This window comes from Xiphophorus maculatus, chromosome 19, assembly GCF_002775205.1.
Source record: "Xiphophorus maculatus strain JP 163 A chromosome 19, X_maculatus-5.0-male, whole genome shotgun sequence".
Taxonomy (NCBI): Eukaryota; Metazoa; Chordata; class Actinopteri; order Cyprinodontiformes; family Poeciliidae; genus Xiphophorus; species Xiphophorus maculatus.
Genome location: NC_036461.1, coordinates 21,070,875 through 21,089,942, shown reverse-complemented (window position 1 = coordinate 21,089,942; position 19,068 = coordinate 21,070,875). Strand labels below are relative to the sequence as shown.

At 41.3% G+C, this 19,068-nt stretch overlaps 1 protein-coding gene and 1 long non-coding RNA gene across 2 annotated transcripts; one reads left to right on the top strand and one right to left on the bottom strand.

Moving 5' to 3' along the window:
- Positions 1-468: 468 nt before the first annotated feature.
- LOC102225328 (probable G-protein coupled receptor 151) lies at positions 469-2,487 on the top strand. Its single transcript, XM_005816292.2, has one exon. The coding sequence runs from the start codon at positions 721-723 to the stop codon at positions 1,855-1,857; it is 1,137 nt and encodes a 378-aa protein (XP_005816349.1). The 5' UTR covers positions 469-720; the 3' UTR covers positions 1,858-2,487.
- Positions 2,488-13,050: 10,563 nt separating this feature from the next.
- Positions 13,051-15,648, bottom strand: LOC111612156. The gene is made up of 7 exons (XR_002754443.1): positions 15,557-15,648; positions 15,337-15,454; positions 14,249-14,502; positions 13,969-14,085; positions 13,609-13,675; positions 13,392-13,537; positions 13,051-13,283 (listed from the first exon to the last, which is right to left on the bottom strand). It is a non-coding gene; the product is annotated as an uncharacterized LOC111612156 (long non-coding RNA).
- Between the last annotated feature and the right edge of the window lie 3,420 nt (positions 15,649-19,068).

Genomic DNA, 19,068 nt, shown 5'->3' with positions numbered 1-19,068 from the left:
ATCCTTTATAATGCAAGTCAAGGTCCCATCTTTGTCTGCTAACAACAACATTTCAGCACCACTTTGAATAGTTAAAGACAGAGGAGCAACTTACCACATTAAGAGACAAAAATGTTTATTAAAAATATATATTTGTTGTTTATACTGCAGACCTTGTTATTAATTCATGCCATCATGAAATGGCATTCAAAATATTATCCAAAAGTATGTGGCCATAATTTCACCTTTTGGGCAATATTTGTATTGTAAAGAATGAATTAAATAATTTATCTCAAGTTAAATCATCAGTTTCATAAAAGAGTTAAAGTAATTCATTGTAGTAAGCAAATACTCTTTAGGTCAAAAAATCAAAAAAATGTGTGTGTGTGTGTGTGGGGGGGGGGGGGGGGGGGGGGGGTAGTGTGTGTGTGTGAGAGAGCAGCGATTCCTCTGAGGCTGGAGTGTAAACCGCGGCCGCTGCGCTCTCCTTTACGCGCTGTAGCCTGGAGTCCCACTGATGAAGTGACGTGTCGCTTGACGACGCTAAATGGCAGGACTTGAAATAGCCCGTACCTACCAGCCTGCTCTCCCACTTGCTGCGTGTCAGCACTACGGCAGCTCCTCCGCTTTGCTTTTGGAGAGAATTTTGAACTATTAAAAAAAAAAAAAAAACTCGTTCATTTGTAATTTTTTTCTTTGGGGGCGTGGATAACTTTTTCGAGAAACTCGAACCAGGAGGAGATGGATATTGATCGACCGACTAATGTCTCCTTTTTCGATTTCGTCGGAGGAGTCCAGCTCCTCCGGGGAGAGGACACCCGGACCGCCATGCCCGTCCTCCTGATCGGGATCTGCGTGTCCGGCGCGGTGTGCAACCTGCTGGTGTTGCTGATCTTCATCCGCGACTTCCGGAGCGGCAGGGGCTCTGAGGTGAAAGCCCTCCTCGCCTCGCTGGCCTCCACGGATCTGGCCATCCTGCTGCTGTGCGCGCCCGTGCGCGCCGTCACCTACTACAGACAGACCTGGACCTTGGGGAGCTTCGCGTGCCGCACCACGGACTGGTTCCAGCACTCGTGCGTGGTCGCGAAAACTTTCATCCTGGTCGCGACCACCAAAGCCAAGCACACGCTGCTGCCGCGCGCCGCCGCGTCGCAGCCCCTCCACAGCCCCACGTGGATCCACGGAGCGCTGGCGTTCATTTGGACGGTGTCCATGATGTTCCCCCTGCCGCAGATGCTCTTCGCCGCCTTGGTGCCGCGCGGCGACGACTTCGTCTGCGTCTCCGAGATGCCGGTGTGCGCGTCTGACTTCATGAGTCTGTTCTACAAGATCTACCCGACCGTGGCGTTCGTGGCGCCGGTCATCTTCACGATCGCGTACTACACCAAAACTCTGTACACCGCCGTGAACCACGCGCCGAGCCCGCGGCATCAGAGCAAGGTGGTGCTGGTCTTGCTGTGCCTGAGCGGCGCCGTGTGGCTCATGCTGCTGCCCGAGTGGGGGACGTTCACGTGGATCAGACTGGGCTACAACAGGCCCCCTGCGGGGCTGATCATGTTCGCGCAGGTCCTCCTTTACGCGTGCAGCGCCCTGTCCCCGGTCGTCCTGATGACCATGTACGACGACGTGCGCCAAGGACTGGTCGCGATCTGGTTCGTCGCGACGTGCCGGCGCGACAAGCGCGCGCCCGAGACGAAGTGCCCGCAGACCGAGGGGAACGGCGCGGAGGTCGCGGCGAACGCGGTGGGCAACGCCGTCTCACAGACGAAGGAGGCGACGTTCCCCGACGTGGAGCACTTTTGGACGGGGCGCCGGAACACGCACGTGGAGGACGAGCACGATCCGGTTCCGTGGGAGAAAGAGGAGAAGATGCTGTAATGAACTTTTTGTTGTTGTTGTTTATTTGTTTTTTAGCGGGAGATTTTCAGTTTGTTGTTGGCTGCTTTATAGTACATCCACCCACTCAGACCTTTACTAAAGGCTGTAGTGGCCCGTTTGGTATTGTGAGTTTGATTAGATGTAATATAAACTTCTACACTATCATGGGTTGGTGTTGTACAGCGCCGGACCAAGGCATCGGCAAACTAAGCAGCTGGTTATGGGTCTCCACACCAGCAGGGGAACTAAAGAGCAGTAGAATTGTCACAAAAGTTATAGAGTGAAAGTTTTTTCTTCTTTTTGTATGAGAGGACATGAATTGACATGTTTTGTTTTGCACGTTTACATTTGGGATTCACAATGTTTAAAAGGTTATTTGTTCATTAGTGTCGTCTTAAAAAATGCATAGCAAAACGTTCTGTTCGTTTTTATTATAACATTTTTTTATCATTGGATTTTTTTTAAGTCTTAATTCTTGATTAGCATTAAAGGATCAAAATAAATGACAATGTTAGTTGAAAATACAACTCAAACTTTTAAGCAAATCTTTTAGAGTTTTAGTACATGAAAAACCTTAAGTACATAAATGTTGAGCATATATAAAAGTTATTTACTGTGCATATACTTATTTATATGCGTTTTCTGTTTATTTATTTATTTACTTTCTAATAACTTGACTTTTTTTTAATTTTCAAAAATTAATATAGTAATTTTTGTAGGACAATTTGAATTAATAGACTGTGAAATTCTACATTTTACATGTAAATCATATATTGTTAAATATCAAGCAGGAGAGATATTAATCATCTAAATCTTTTTTTTTATTACAATGTACGTTGTAGGATGTGACTAGAGTTTGACTCTAAAGACTTTTCTGCTCAAAATATTTTTGTTTTTTTTTCACTTTATGTGAAGTGAATGTAATTCAAGCATCATGCAGTCTTTTGTCAATCAATATAATACATTGCGTGAATGATCTGACTGTCTAGTTGTAAATCATAACTATAAATAATTCAGTTATATAACATATGGATGCTATAGGGGAGGGAACATTAGCTGAGCTGGAGGATCAAATTATGTCTAACTCCCAATGAAGCCTTGGACCGGCTCTGTTGCTACTTATGCTTTAAACTTTTATTTTGAATATCTCTTCTTGTTTACAACTTTGATGCGCTGTCTATAGGACATGTTTGTTTATAGTTGTTATTATTTTTTTTTGTAAAAATACAACTGTGTATATATGGAAACTCCAGCAGTCAAGTTGTGATTCTCTTTGTGTGACACGTGAGTATTAAAACGCTCTTACTTATCAGGGCGGACATTGTTTTCCTTTTTAATGGTTATTGAACATGACTTTAATCAGAGATAAAAGGCAGTTGGACCTGGATCAGATCTCTCAATATAATGAAGATTGTAATCAGAGATTACAGGTACAGTTCAAGCAGAGATCCCTTTCCCCATATTAGATTCACAGCTAATCCACTGGGGCAGTTTAGGTCATGTCATAAATGTTGTTTTAGTGAAACCATCATTTACCTAGAGTCACTGAACACGTGTGAGTTTCCCGCCGTCTCTTTATTATTGTTGATGCATTTTTTATTTTTTTTTTTGTTGGCCCAGTTTGAATCAATGAAAATTGTATTTCTTTATTTTTCTTTATTCTTCTTTGGTGATTATAATTTAAATCATAAAACACATTTTATTTTGGATAAGTTATATTCACTTGTTTATTTTGTAGATTGTGAAAATTGTTTACCTTGAATTTGTTTATTTTTTTTTTACCATTATTACATTTTTTTTAGGGTGGGGTTTAAACTCTAAATTTCTAACTTTTAAGCCGTGTGAATATCTGTAGCATTTAGCTTTATGAATTGAAATATCTCAATAAAAGGTCCAGATTTCTTTGAAAGAAAAGGAAAAACCTGTCAAGGTATTGTTAGCAATATTTTGCTTACCTTTTGTAGAAAAAATGTCTTTTTACTTCAGGATTTTTTTTTTCAACCACTACATTTTCTGAGGTGGAAGCTAACCGCTAATGAGACATATGCTACTTGTTTTAGCTAACTTTAGCAGTTTAAAGCAACTGAAACAGAAAATTTGACTTTGTAGAATCCAAAGCTATGTTAGCATATATGAAAGTAACCTATAACATACTGTATATGATGAGAGTCTCACATTTCACAACAAACTAGCTTGTTGGAGTTAGCTTGTTGGAGTAGCTCTGCTACAATTATTACAGTTTATTACTTTTTTTTTTAGGGAAATGCCATAGACGCATATGCTTCTTTTGAAAAATCTCCTGACTGCAGGTAATATGGTGTTTGGTTAAAAAGTTAATTCCCTAAATCATTCCATCACTCTGTGTGAATGTGAACTAAATATACACATGTAAAAAATAAGTTGACCAAGTATAGCTATAAATATTCTGGGCTAATATGGTCCTAAACAGACATTTCATATCAATAATACGTGTTTCCTCATTTACTCGTTTTGTTGCTCAAAGACAGACTGTAAGGGTGAAAGGTCGTCTCCACGCCACGCCCTGCAGCGGCGGGAGGTCGTCTCAAAGCGACCGGGCCTCCCTGCCCCAGTTCACAATCCACCTCCAGGATCCAATTAGAGGCGATCTCTTCTGGTTCCTCATGCCTCATGTCCAAACACACGTCGGGATTTTCCTGGACTCCAGGCTATAATTAGGTCCAGCAGTGAATGTCACTGGGAATTCTAACAGCGTTTAGACATGTTAGTAATGCAAGGAAGGATTTTTGTCACTGTAGCCTAGGTAACATTTTTGACAAAATTTTGAGCTTGCTTTTTTTCTCTTAAACAGAAATTTTGAATTTGTGGATATGTGTTACTACAGATATGGGGTTTTTTTTTTTAGCTTGAGATAAAATACTGTGCAAAAAGTATCAATTTGCTTTGAATATTTCCACCTTATGCACCAATTCACCTTTTTTTTCCCCACTTACTTATACCGATATTGATATTGATATCTGAGGTTTAGTATCGGCTGATATCGATCCGACACAGAAAAACTGTGCTGAATTGATTTAAAATGTTTTTTTTTTTTAAAAACACATCCCTTTACTACCTCTGCACCAGTACAGCACACTAAGACACAAACAGCTTCACAAGCTCGGTCAAACAAAACAACAACTTTCATTTGTTCAGTCAGTGCAAAATAAATAACTATGAAAGTGAAACTGTCAAAAACAGGATGACTACCTGGTCAAATATGTAAAACAACAAAGCTTAACAAATCAAATTGCAATCTGGTATTCTAACTATGATGTAAATTAAATAATAAATGATGACGTCTCTCAGAGCACAAAGCATAGAATTAGACTGAATAGATCCGCCCTTATCTTTTCATTTGCGTTCCCAGTCTTCAAGGTGAACTCAGAGTATCAGCAAGGGTGTGAAATTTTGTTTTTGTTAAAAAATACAAAGCTAACTAATTAACCCCAATGACATAATGTGGAGGAAAAGATCCAATATGAAAACTGCTAATTATGCGCAGCACCTGTGATAGTTCCAGCCAGAATCACAGGTATTAGTTTAATAGGTCTCCTATGAACACATTCACTGGGTGAGGAAAAGTCTGTTATGCAATGCAATATCCTCCTCTTAGATGAAAACTCTAAAAATAGAGCGGATAATAGTGTAAAAGAAATGAGTGACCAAAGGGCAGACATTTGGAGAAAGGGTCCATTCTCAATGAATTAATTATATGTGCAGGAGTGAAATCATGCTGCAGAGCTTTCTTCCACTCCCCCCCCCCCCCCCCCCCCCCCATTCCCCTTCCTCTCTTGAACCGGTAACCTTTCTTTTCATCAGGGTGGACTAAAATGTCAAATCTGCAGGGGAGTGGGAGTCACAGGCAGCCGCTGCTTCGCTGGTAAACACTCCGATGGAAGGAAACGGGCTCCTTCTGGATGGCAAAAAGATCTCCAAATCTTACAGCAGCTCAGAGCGGAAACCAATAGATGCTCTCAACATGCTAACTGGTTAAGAATGATAAGAAAAAGCCTTTTCTATCCTTAAATTACACCAGTGGACGTCTGAGCTCCTCTGTGCCTTTAAATATGTTCATTGTTGAGGTGAGACTTGGGGTGTTTCACACTTGATAGTCCAGTAAACTCGGTTCGATTGGGGGACCAAAATTGCAGCATTTGTAACATTTTCAGCTGGTGTGATTCGCTTTCACGCTTTGAAAAACCTTTGAAAAACCTGTTCACCTCCTCGCCTGTGGGGGCGCTGTGTGGTAATGTGGCCTCGTTTTTCCTTTTGAGTTCAAGTGATGTTTTTTATATTTGTTGCTTAGGATTGTTGTTATGTTTTGAAGTGTTTATTGTTGTGTTGCATGTTTTTGAGGTCACGTGCCACGCGCACCCGGAGACGCCCACTGCATCAGCACAGGTGTTCCGCATTCTGATTAAGCAGCGTGCAGACTGGGACTGGGATAAAATCATCGATGGTGAGACATCTACGGGGAAGAGGCGGACGGACTTGGGCTGTTCTTTTTGTGGAGGACGGCACGAGCAGGCTCAGGGACTAGCGACGAGAGGACGGGTTGCCAGGAAGCGCCATCCGTCGGGTTGCTGTTGGAGGCCGCGGGTTACTCGACTGGTCGCCGTTGAGAAGCGCGTGGGCGGCTGGAGGAGCCGTCGGGACCAGGGTGCGGCTGAGGTTCCTCAGAGGCTGGAGCTAAGCATCTATTTTATAGACTCGTTTTGACTTGGTTACCAAGGACTGCCTGCGCCTCCTCTCTCTTTTGATTTCCTGTTTTTAAAATAAATTATTGGAACTTTTACTGGTTGTTGGAACTCTGTTCACAATCCCTGCTGGTTCATATTGGGTACTCCACTCGGGTGCCACAGCTGCACCAAGAACCACTGAAGTAAATGACACGAAAACCTCATTTACTTTCGCGTCAATGCGGTCGACACGAAAGCAACAACCTCATTACTTTAAAAAGACATTTTGCTACAAAAGGTAAGCAAGTTGCAGAAGGCGTGCAACTTCCTTCTTTACAAAACGTTAAAAAAAGAAGAAATAGAGCTGCATCAGATTTTAGCGGCTGTAAGATTTCTCTTTTGTCTTTGATTTAAAGACCACAACCCATTTCTAGATTTGTTTGTTTGTTTTGGTCATATTTACCCAGAATTCCCTACAGACCTCTTCCTGCTTTTGGAGTGGTCTCTGATCCGCATTCTAACCACGACAGAGTTCACTTCAATCCAACAGAGACCTAGGATTTTAGCCAGACCAGAGTTTGGATTTTTCAACTGTCCCTCCCCAAACAAACAAACAAACTTGAGTTTGATTAAAGCGGAATAAACAGGGCTGATGTGAATGCTTTCAAAGGTCAGACATGTCAGTAACACACACTCTGCGGTTGGATGTAAAACAAAGGATGAATATCTAGAAAAGCACCTCATTATCTATGTTAAGTATGGTGGAGGATCTCTCATGCTGTGGGCCAGTTTCTCTTCTAAAGGCTCTGAGAACCTTGTCAGAGGGAGCAGCACCATGAACTCTTTAGCTCATGGTGCCGCAGCCAGTCACCAGTTGATTATGTACAAATCTGGTGGATTTTCAGTAAACTCAAAATAGGTTGACATCTAGTGTACCAATGAGATAATGACCCAAAATATAGGATCAGATCAACAGAGAAATGCTTCCTCAAGCCCAAAATAACTTTTCTTCCACAAGCAAAGTTTCTAGACCTAAAGACGTGGGATCTGAGCATCCAGACGTCCAGCTCACAGAACAAGCCTCCCCCTGCGACGCCCCTACTCGGCTCCTACAAACTAGCCAGCAACAATTAGCAAAAACCTGGAGGAACTGCGCATCTTTACATGAGCTGCTACTCAGACAAAGCTGTTCCAAACATTATGAAAGGGTTAGTAGAGCAGCAAAGTTTTCCTCAAGGTGGAGCTTCAGAAAGAGCAGAAAGAGTTTTTTAAGAGACAGAGACCCAATTTAAAGGTGTTAAATTACAAAGTCAAATATGTTTTAAGTCACATTTGTTTTATGTACCATTTTTATAACAACTTAAGGTAACACAGAAACTTGACTGTGCTGTAAAGGGCGTAGAAAAGACATAATAATGCCCCTTTATTATTGAGGCGCAGAATGTGATCAAGCGAAGTGGGAGGTTCAAACTCCCAGACTGGCCCCGCCCACATTCTCTTTTTCTTTTACATTTTTTTCTTAGATTTGTATTAAAATCGTTAAAATGCTCAAATAAAAACATGCTAAGAGTAAATAAATCAAATGAACTGCATGGTAATGTGAAGAGTGCAAACATGTCTGGGAGACGGAAACACATGTATGAATGCTGACCTAAAATATTTCGTTTCTCTGACAACCTTAAAAGGAAGCGAGGCACATCTGGCAGCTGATTCCAACAGCTTCCAGGATAAAAGCAGATTCAGCAGCTTCTGACTTAATCCATAAAAAATAAAAAACAGCCTTAAATAGCTTTGTAAGCAGAGCGCAGGTTCACTCTAACACCGATAAGAGACCCTACGATCAAAGATATTGATCTTTTTCTGCCTTCCACATCAGGTTCAACTGAACGTTGTGGCAAAAACAACTTTGGAAAACAACTTGAATACTTATGTAAGTTATTGTAGAAAATTGGTTATTATTATTGTTTTTAGGAGTTGTTGTTTTTTTTTAACAATAACTGTTTAGCGGTTTGAGATGCTACCATTTTTGTTTGTGTTTTGTAGTGAGACAAAATTTGAAAAGCGCAAGAGTTAAAAAGACTTTTGCAAGACAGAGGAACATAATTTAGCACTGGAAAGAGAGAGCAAGATCAGCCAACCCCAATCAGGAGAGATGATGTTAGAGAAATGCTTTTGACATTCTCCGAGCTGTTTTGGTTTAATCATTTATTCAGATTTCAGGCTTCAGATGAATCTTCTTTAAGTTTTCCAGCGATGGAAACCTGTCCTGTTCCATCTGAAAGCAAAAACAATATCTACTGGTGCAAAAAACGACAACAACAGAAAGAAAAAAATCCCACTGTCACAAAGATTTGTGCTTCAGGGGGCTGATTCTCTGCTACACAGAGTGATGTCTCACTCCTTCGGGTTTTGTGTGTTGCAGTCCCCCAGTCTGTCTCGTATATTTACGCATCCCTGAATCCGACCCCCAGTCAAAAATCAATAACTACCAGCTTCTAAGAGAGCCGGGAACCTCAGAGAGACTAGTCAAAACTACTAGTTAAAAACTGCTTTAAATGTTCCATGTTGTGCCAAAGAAGCTGGAGTTTTAAGGTTGAAGCCTTTGAAAAGAACAGAGTCCTTCTCTTTCTGTAAAGCAGCACTTGTTTGTTTTTTTTTTTCCTCTTCCCTCGTCACTCAGCCATGGTGCATTGGTGATGCTGCCTCAGGCTCTCGCCGTTGCTTTGTTGGGCTCTGTGTGTCCTCTGTCCTGCAACAACTTATAAAAGGCCCGAGTTAAAAAAAAAAAAAAAAAAAGGACTTAAAAGACGTCCAGATGTGGGTCGCCTGTGGAGCTGCACAAAAGAAAGTCGGGTTGCATGAAAAGCACGTTTCATTATTATTCTTTTTCGACTGCATCGGATGAGAAACAAGAACCATAAACGCTTGAATTTTGATCCAACCTTACTAAAAATACACACAAGTGTTTCCACTCCCCCCCACCCTGCAGCCGAACTCACTGCAGCTGTGTTACGTTCTCTTCCTCTTGTTACCTGTTTCTCATGGGAAGTCAAATCTGTCGGCTCTGACCTGTTTTTCTATTTACACTTCACTAGTTCTAAACGAACGCTGCCAGACAGCGACGGGCCCTGTGGCTGAGCAGGCCAACAGCGCCGCCTGCGTCCAGACACGTGTAGAAACGGACAGGGGAGAGGACAGGGACCCTTCCACGACATGCATCTGTAAATGATGACTTTTTTTTTTTTTTTTTTGTCTTATGCACAACTCTTAAGCTTTTGGCCGCACATTTTCATTTATAGGAACAAAACATATCTCTAAAAATTGCTTTTGGGAGACACGTCCGCGCTGATGCTGGCTTTTTCCAGAACCAGAGCCAAACATGGAGAAGCAGCATTCAGTTTTCGAGCTCTGCTAATCTGGAACAAAATTCCAGAGAACTGCAAAACTGCTGAAACACTGTTTTCCTGTAAACCAAAGGCTAAAAACTCCACCTGCTTAGAGCTGCCTTTGATTTATAACAACTGGAAATTGACCAACATATTTGATTTCCTGGTGATTTTGATTATTGCATTTGATAAAATGCAAATGTTTATTGTTTGTTCCATAACTGGTTACTTTATGAGGTTTGCATTTTGTGGAGCACTTTGAGCTGCCTTGTTGCTGAAACGGGCTACACAACTAAACTTGAATTTTGAGCAAAACTTATATGCCAAATCAACAAGTAAACAATCATAAAAAAAAAAAAAAAAAATTTAAATGAAATAAATCAGTCTGCAGTTGTGATATTTTAAAAAACAGTGATCATTTTAAGAAGCCCTTTTGCTTGTAAAGATTGGAGTTGACCAGTAGGAGGTTCTCCCAGTGTGATAATGTGTTACATATCGCCATTTTAGTTTACTCCTTGTGTTTTGGATCAATTTTATTATATTTCTGTTTACAGTTCAGATTTTTTGTTTTCCGTTTTTGCCCCAGTTTGTTTCTGCACCTCTCCTCAGCCTACCATCCCGCTCCCTGTTCCCAGCTGTTAATCATTTCCTCGTTTGCTCACAACTGCTCCTTCTCCAACTGCATCCACTTACCTGCAATTAGCTTTTCTGGCTCTCTTGTCATTTTCACTCCCTCCTTACAATATATAAACTACGCCATTTCTTTCTCTTTTTTTCTTCTTCACTGTTTCGAACTTGTCTCGTCGTCGGTTCTTCTGTTGAACCAAGGATTTGCGTCAATAAACCTTCATCATGTTCATCCCCAACTCCAGTCTGGAATTTGGTCGAACCTCGTGACAACTTATGCTCCGGTGCAATAATACTCACTAAACCCACCACAGTTTCATGGTTTCTCTGAAAAAAATATGAACAAAATGTTCAGCAAGATTTAACTGCTAGCGTTTAAAACAAACAACAACAACAATATTTTTGTGTTATGTTGCATTGTAATGTTCCAGCATTATCACCGTTCTAATACTATTTGGGTCACAGAAGCAACTGTTTCCAAAACAATGTATATATCTTTAAGCAAAAGTAGAGCTTCAAATTCAAGATATTTGCTTCTCTAAACAGTGAAGAATTAAGGCAACACTGTTGTCCATCCATTTACTTGTTTATTTCATGTTTTGTTCACAGCTTATTATCACTTATTTCAGGAACTCCTCATTTAAAGGGGGGGGCAGCTTCCACTGCCACGCTGGGAAAATTACATGTATGATTGCTAGACTTCACAAAGCCATTCTGAGAGCCGTACGGGACGAAATGGCTGTGTGGGCTGGGGGTGGGGATTCCCCAGGAGGAGAAAAACTGATTCCGACGTGTGAAACTGGTGACGCTTTGACTGCGACAATAACAAGCGAGGATAAGGCGGTTTGTTCGTTCCTCGTTTGCTGAATCTGCTTTGGGGAGACGATCAATGGATGTAGCAGAAAATCCATCGGGCAACAAACACTTTTTGGCTCAGACATAATTAATCCAAAGATAACACGATAATGAGCAACATCCTGGTATGACACTAAATCCGTCCTCTAATCTCTGCCGTGTTTTGAACACGCGGCTGGGGCCCCGAGGCTCCACTTAATACAATCCACTCAGTTTGGTCCAGAAGAAATCCTTGGTTAACGCCGATTCAGATGAGGGTTTATTTGTAAGTGGCGCCACCTGCTGGTTGAAAACACATTAACCTCGCCCCATGCGTATTCCCTCATTCATTCCTCAATCAAACATGGTATTTTAATCCACGTGTTTACGAATAAATGGAGTAAGACTGACTCGAAGGTAGTGGATATTTATGGAGTCACTTATTTGATGTTTATTTAATTGTCATCATTTTGTAGAAATCAGTTTTCATTCATCTTGACATTAAAAGGCTTTGTGTTTTCTTTTCTTTTTTTTTAAGAAAACAATTCTATAAAGCAATTATGTACACATGGGAATGCGTTGTTTTGCTGTTTTTTTACATGTTTTGTAGACCTTTTTTATTATTATTTTGTATGTACGTTTACATTGAACAAATGACCATGTTCTTATGACTAGGTTTTTTTTTTTAGTTTTAAAACCCTGAAAAATTCTTTATTATAATTTTTTTTTACCTTGTGTCATCCTGACCCCTAGTGGCCTGCTTCGGAACTAAAGCATAATCTGTAATGTTCAGTACACACCCACTGGAAAAAGTCATTACAATTACTATTCATCTTAATAGCAGGTAGTTTGCTATTCGTAAGTTATAAATAATTTAATGACAAAGTACAACTCAGTTTGTTTGTTAATTAACGGAACATGTTGTTTTGCGTGAAAATAATAATAATAATTTTGGACTGACAGAATTAAGAATGTGCTTCATATTGTAATTTTAATATTAGATCAATAATTTCTCTCTCTCGTTCTTAATTTTAGTCTGAATCAAGAAGTGGGATTAGACAGATTTTTACCGGCAATCGCAACTCAATATAGTTCTGCCACCAATGCTCACTTCTCCTGTTCGTCACTCTGGTTCACAGCGACTGAAGAAAAAGCAGCAGGCAGTAAAAAACCCTCCACAGTCTCGGCTCAGACTGGAGGAAATGTGTTCATAAGTCAGAGTCTGAGCTGTGAAGCTTCAAAGGCGATCGGTGTTGGCTACTTGGAGTTGACCGACTTGATCCACCAACTGGTTCAGCTTCCAGTTCTTCCAGTTTGTTTCATTGGTTGAGTCCATGAGGAAAAAGAGCGTTCTCTGGGTAACATTTCTACCCAACCCTTCAGTGAATCAGTTGAAGCTAAGGGTCGAAGGTCAACATCAGAAAACTTCTTCAGTGTGACTGGCTTGTGTTTGTTTTTAAGATGTGAATTTTGTATTTATGTAACTACAAATGAATTAACACTAGAAAAACATTTCTTTTAAACCTGTTCTCCAGTTTGTGCTTTGATCAGTTATGAAGTTCTATTAAAAATGTGGGCGTTCCTTTAATGTATAACGTTTCCAAAAATGATTATGGTTCAAATAAAAAGACTCCAGAAATAACGGATTGAAAGAAGAACATTTTATTCAACTCAAGAGTTACAGCACTGATGAATTTTGTGTTATGGAGCATTAATAATGAAAACAACAACAAATAGAAAACAAATCTGCCTTCTAACTATTTATTCTGACGTTTTGTTTTGGCTCTTGAATAATCAGAATCTCGTCTCCAGCCAGGCACCAGAAACCTCGCTGTCCACTTCTCGAGTCATTGATGTTTTAATGGACAGGAGAGTCGAGCTAAAGAAACAGAAGAACAAATTTGAGAAACGCAGAGTTCCAACGCACGTCATTAAATGCTGAAACTTTTCTGAGATGTCTCAGCAGCTTCAGTTTCTGCTCACCTACCTGTTACATCCAGAGTAATGGTGTCAGGTGAGGTCCATCTCCCCAGCGGTCAGTCTGTCTCAAACCTGAAGTGATGCTGGCCCGCATCGCCCAGCTTCACACCCCGAATCTGAGCCGAACGGCTCGAATCGCTTCCCCCGGTGTAGCTGGAATGCAGGGCAGCCTTTCAGTAACGTCATTTTACTGTAACAATCACAGCACTTGCAGTTTTTCTCACCGCGGCTGGAAGGGCTGATCTGGTTGGGGTCGGTGTGGTGACCACATAACGCGCCTCACAGTGTGACCTGGGGGAGTTTTACACAATGTTGTTCACTTAAACATTTCCTAAAGCCATAAACAACACATTTATACTGATACTTTATAAGATACACCAACACAACATACTATTGGTGTGAAGTGGGGAAAAAAAATTCAAACTTTTCAGATTTCTTATACTAAAAAAAAGGGACAGAATTTTCATGCCTCTCCAAAATAATTACATATTTAGTTTGGGTCTGTTACATAAAACCCCAACAAAGTACATTTACTTGTTTTCGCAAACATTTGAACCGTCCATCTAAAGAAACAAATGATCCACCTGAGGGGTGTAGTCGTAACGGCAGGGCAGAGTCACTGTAGTTCCTGCACACACACACACACACACACACACAGATCGCTCTTCTGGAAAACGACACACTCCACCTGCTCCGAGTACCTGGGAGACACAAACGCTTTGAATCTTTTAATTGTCGGGGCTCTAATTTAGGAATCTATGCACAAAAAATACAAGTGACAAAAAACATTTGAAGCAAACAAATGCATATTTCACAGTAAAAATCATGGAAGTGCACAAGACAATGTAAACCTCAAGAACTCACCCTCAGAGTGTCTGCATCCACCTCAGCCAGTCACTTCAGGATGTTTGTGTCCCTGACAGTGATGGAGGCGAGGAGGTTTTATAGCGATGAGGGAGGCTCAGTGTTTGGCGTCTGTCAGATGGGAGGAGGGGTGAGGCGGATGGGCGTGAGTGTGAGTTTGAAAGTGATCGGCTCCTCATCTGTCGTTTTTTGACCCGTTTCCACTGCTGCTTTTTATGCCACTTCTCCATCTGAGTCTGCCTCAAAAAGATGAGCTAAAAGAAGAAATTGTGACATCCTTGTGATCTCATCACTCCTGCAGCGCTTTCAGAGACACGTGTCTGTGATACAAGTCAAAGGTCATCAACCTGCAGTAAGTGTTAGATTCACTTGTCATGTAACAGTCATTCATTCATTCCTTCTTCTTCTGCTCCTTCTCTCCTAGGTGGGAAAAACATATTTATAGTAGGTTTTTGAAAGCTAACTTCGCCCAAATAAGGCTCAATATCACTTTAGTGGATTCACAGGAAGTGGCTACAGGCAGCCTGGCATCTTCATGGGAATTTCCAAAGTAAAAGCTACTAAATGCTGATCAAAGTAAAAGCATAAGAAATGGTTCAGTAATATTTTACTGGAATCATAAGTGTCATTCAATACTACATCAGTTATTGTGTACGAAGTTAGACATAATTCCTGACGTTCTGGAAGTTTTCAGAGTGTGATTACGCCACTACAATTTGAGAAATAAAAGGATTTTCAAAATTGTTTTGGCACTAAAGCTGCCAATAAATGTGCTCAAATCCCAACAAACCTAGAGCTATTTTTTATAGAAGCACATAGAAAGGTGCAGGCATTACAGAGCTGCTTTGAGTCGTGTGCAAAAGACACAACAAGGGGGGAATTTAATGAGAATTGTTTACTGCACTGTATGTATTAAAGTGTTTTAGTGTTGCTCAAATAAACTTTTTGCACGTTAAAATTTGTTTATTTTTTTGCTTATATGATCTAACAGGAAGGAAAACCAAGGTTTCAATTCTTGGATAATTAAGAAAATAATCTCAACTATAGAATGGCTGAAAAGTTAAGGTTGTAAAAAATGTATTTAGTACCAGCAGATGGTGTGTAAACCTGGGGCCACTGGATCGTCTGCCTTTTTCGGCAGGCAGAGTATTTTCGTTTTAGTCCTCAGTCCTCTCTGTCTTCTCTCGCCTGATTGGTCCAGTGATGCTGGCGAATCATCACATGATCAGACACACATTCCTTAATCTCTGTCTAAAGCACGGATTATTGGAAGAGCCTTTCTGATCAAAGTCATCATCATGTCCTCACCTTTCCCACAAGCTGTTACAACCAGTAGATCAGCAGGTGGAGCAGGTCTTCTGCTTTAATTGTTGGTCAACTCCAGTCATCACATGAGTTCACAGAGAAATGAAATAAAGAGAGCAGATAAAGTTAAGGAGGAAAATATGCATGAACAGCAGACAGTTTCTAATTTTCAGCTCAGCTCTCTGCAGCTATATTTGAAATGTTTAGTTATGTTGCGTAGATATAAAAGTTCTTACTTTTTTATGTCAACTGGGTTCTCTTATCTTCCTCCACCTGACTGGTGGTGTTGAAGGTGGAGGATTCCAGGCGGCGCTGGTCTTCTGCTTTAATTGTTGGTCAACTCATGTCATGTGACATGAGTTGATGTAGAAATGAAATCCAGAGAAAAGACAACAGGGTTAACAAATAGAACATAGGTGGACAGAAGGAAGAACAATTTTGAAATTTGAGCTCAATTTCATCCATATATAAATGAAAATAAGTTTTCTTACTTTTTTTGTCAACTGGGTTCTCTTATCTTCCTCCACCTGACTGACGGTGTTGAAGGCGGAGGATTACAGGCGGAGAAGATCCAACCTGGGATGATCAGAGACATTATTGATCTGCAGAATCTGAATCTAACAGATGACTGAATCAGACTTTCTGATCAAGTCATAATCATGACCTCACCATTTATAAAATCTACTAGAACCAGTAGATCAGCAGGTCCTCTGCTCTATTCCTGATCCTCCTTCCATCAACACAAAGCTCATCAAAGCTCTGCTGTTATGAAAGGACTCAGTAAAAAAACACACACACAAAACAAAAGTGTCAGTGAGGAGAAAGTACAGCAGGAAATAGGAAATAGATTTGAATATTAACCTCGACGTCCTGTGTGTTGAACATTTTTTGTTGTGTAAAAGTAAATGTTCTTACTTTTTTTGTCAACTGGGTTCTCTTATCTTCCTCCACCTGACTGGTGGTGTTGAAGGTGGAGGATTCCAGGCGGCGCTGGTCTTCTGCTTTAATTGTTGGTCAACTCATGTCATGTGACATGAGTTGATGTAGAAATGAAATCCAGAGAAAAGACAACAGGGTTAACAAATAGAACATAGGTGGACAGAAGGAAGAACAATTTTGAAATTTGAGCTCAATTTCATCCATATATAAATGAAAATAAGTTTTCTTACTTTTTTTTATCAACTGGGTTCTCTTATCTTCCTCCACCTGACTGGTGGTGCTGAAGGTGGAGGATTACAGGTGGAGGAGATCCAACCTGGGATGATCAGAGAATCAGAAATCTGAGAAGCCTGAACTTGGGTCGGGTATTTTTTTAATGTCTATTCTTCTTTTGTGATTTTTCTGTGTTGTAACACATGAACATGCTATTGGCCATATAAACTATTTGTTTCATGAGATTAATAGTTTATCTACATAAAACTTTACTCCACATGCTCTCCATTTCCTTTCCTCTGATCCTGTTCTCTAGTGTCTCTCTGAATAAAAAATCTTAATTAAATCCTTCAATCATAAATTATGTCTATGTTCTCCTTTGTCTTCTAATTTCTTATTGTCCTGATGCTTTAATTTGGTTTCTGATACAACGCATTGTCAGGCAAGCATTCCTTACTTAATGTAAATTTTAACTCTATGTGGTTGAACAATTTCTAAATTACTAATAGTGAATTTCTATTTCTATTCTTATTTAGTAAAGCTGATGGTCCCCACCACCAGCAGGAGGCAAGCAGTATGAATGTGGAATGCAAAAACTTACAAGCAGTGTGAAAGACAAGGGGTCCAGAAGGACAGGAACCACATGGACGACGACGAAAGGATCCAGCGATGAGCAGCTAAAACCTGAAAGATTAAAACCTTGGAGAGTGGATTAGTGGAGGAACAGAATAGAATAATTTACTATATCGGAGAGCACCGCGTGGGGAAGAACCGCTATTTCACCCTGAAACATGGGGAAGATGAGAGGAAGACACAAAGACGAAGAAAACTGCAAGGCGCTACCTAAGGCTTCCTGAGTCCTGCCAGAATCCTCAACATCTAAAATGCTACATCTAGCAGCGGGATAAAGAAAAGCCCCGATGCAACGCGTTACCTAAGGCTTCCACAGGTTTGCTAGAAACCCATTGGTTTTAATTAAAAAAAAAAAAAAAAAACTGAGAAATGATGATGCCCTAATGTGACTTCCCAATTAGGTCCTCAGTTTTTGCGGATCCCAATCTAATCAGAGTCACTTAAAACGTAGCGAGGTCTAAACCACACGTGTTTGGAACTCACTCTTGCTGTAGTTCCACTAGATGTTGAAGGTGTCGGTTCCTCTTCTATGTCCTTTTCAGTCTCCATCCGGAAACGGAAGTCAGGGGATGACAAAGTTGGATTTTCACAGTGTGTTGATGGTGAAGGACTGAAAACGCGGGGTGACAAAACGGGATCTTCACAGTGCATTGATGGTGAGGGACTGACCTCAGGGGATGACAAAACAGGACGTTTACGTGGCATTTTACAAGAGGGACTGAGGATGGGGGATGACAGACCAGGATCCCCACACGACGTCCTTGGTGAGGGACTGAGGACAGGGGATGACAGACCAGGATCCCCACACGCTGTCCTTGGTGAGGGACTGAGGACAGGGGATGACAGACCAGGATCCCCACACGACGTCCTTGGTGAGGGACTGAGGACAGGGGATGACAGACCAGTATCCTCACACGCTGTCCTTGGTGAGGGACTGAGGACAGGGGATAACAGAATAGGATCTTCATGGTCTGCCTTTTGGTATGGAATGAACAGAGGGGTTGATGGGATGGGCTCGGCCTCCCATTCTTTACCATATCTCCATGCCATCCTTCTGCCGATACTTTGAAGGACCTCGTCCCAAATGGGATCTTCATTATACCACTGTGCCGTCTTGGCTGGGAGCTCCTCTTCAGCAACAGTGTCTCTGGTCCTCTTGGCTGGGGGCTCCTCTTCAGCAACACTGTCCCTGGTTCTCTTGGAGGGGACCACATCTTCAGTTTGATTCTCCCTGATCCTCTTGGCAGAGGGCTCCTGTTTAGCATCATCACTATTCCTGGTCCTCTTGGCTGGGAGTTTCACTTCAGTAACACTGTCTCTGGTCTTCTTGGCAGGGAGCTCCTTTTCAGCAAGAGTGTCCTTGCTCCTCTTGGCTGGGGGCTCCTCTTTAGCAACAGTGTCCCTGGTCCTCTTTCCTGGGGGCTGCTCTTCAGTATCATTGTCCTTTGTCCTCTTTCCATTTGTGCCAGTCACAGATGTCACATGAGCCACGTCCTCTTTCAAACCTACCTGATCACTAGGCTTTAATGGTGGGTTGTCCTCCTTCCCATCATCCACCTTCTTTGGAATTCTAATGGCGCGGCAAAAAGTCACTAAATTTCTCCAACCTGCCAGAGGTTGTGGCGAGGCACTGATAGGAATGGAGTCCTCTGGACGCAAAATGGGCTCTTCCGGTTTGTCAAGTTCACATGTGAATTTAAAGCTGGAAGGAAGCACTGTACCAGAACTAA

Coding starts and splice junctions, on each gene's coding strand:
- LOC102225328 (XM_005816292.2), top strand. CDS start 721: ATGGATATTGATCGACCGACTAATGTCTCCTTTTTCGATTTCGTCGGA.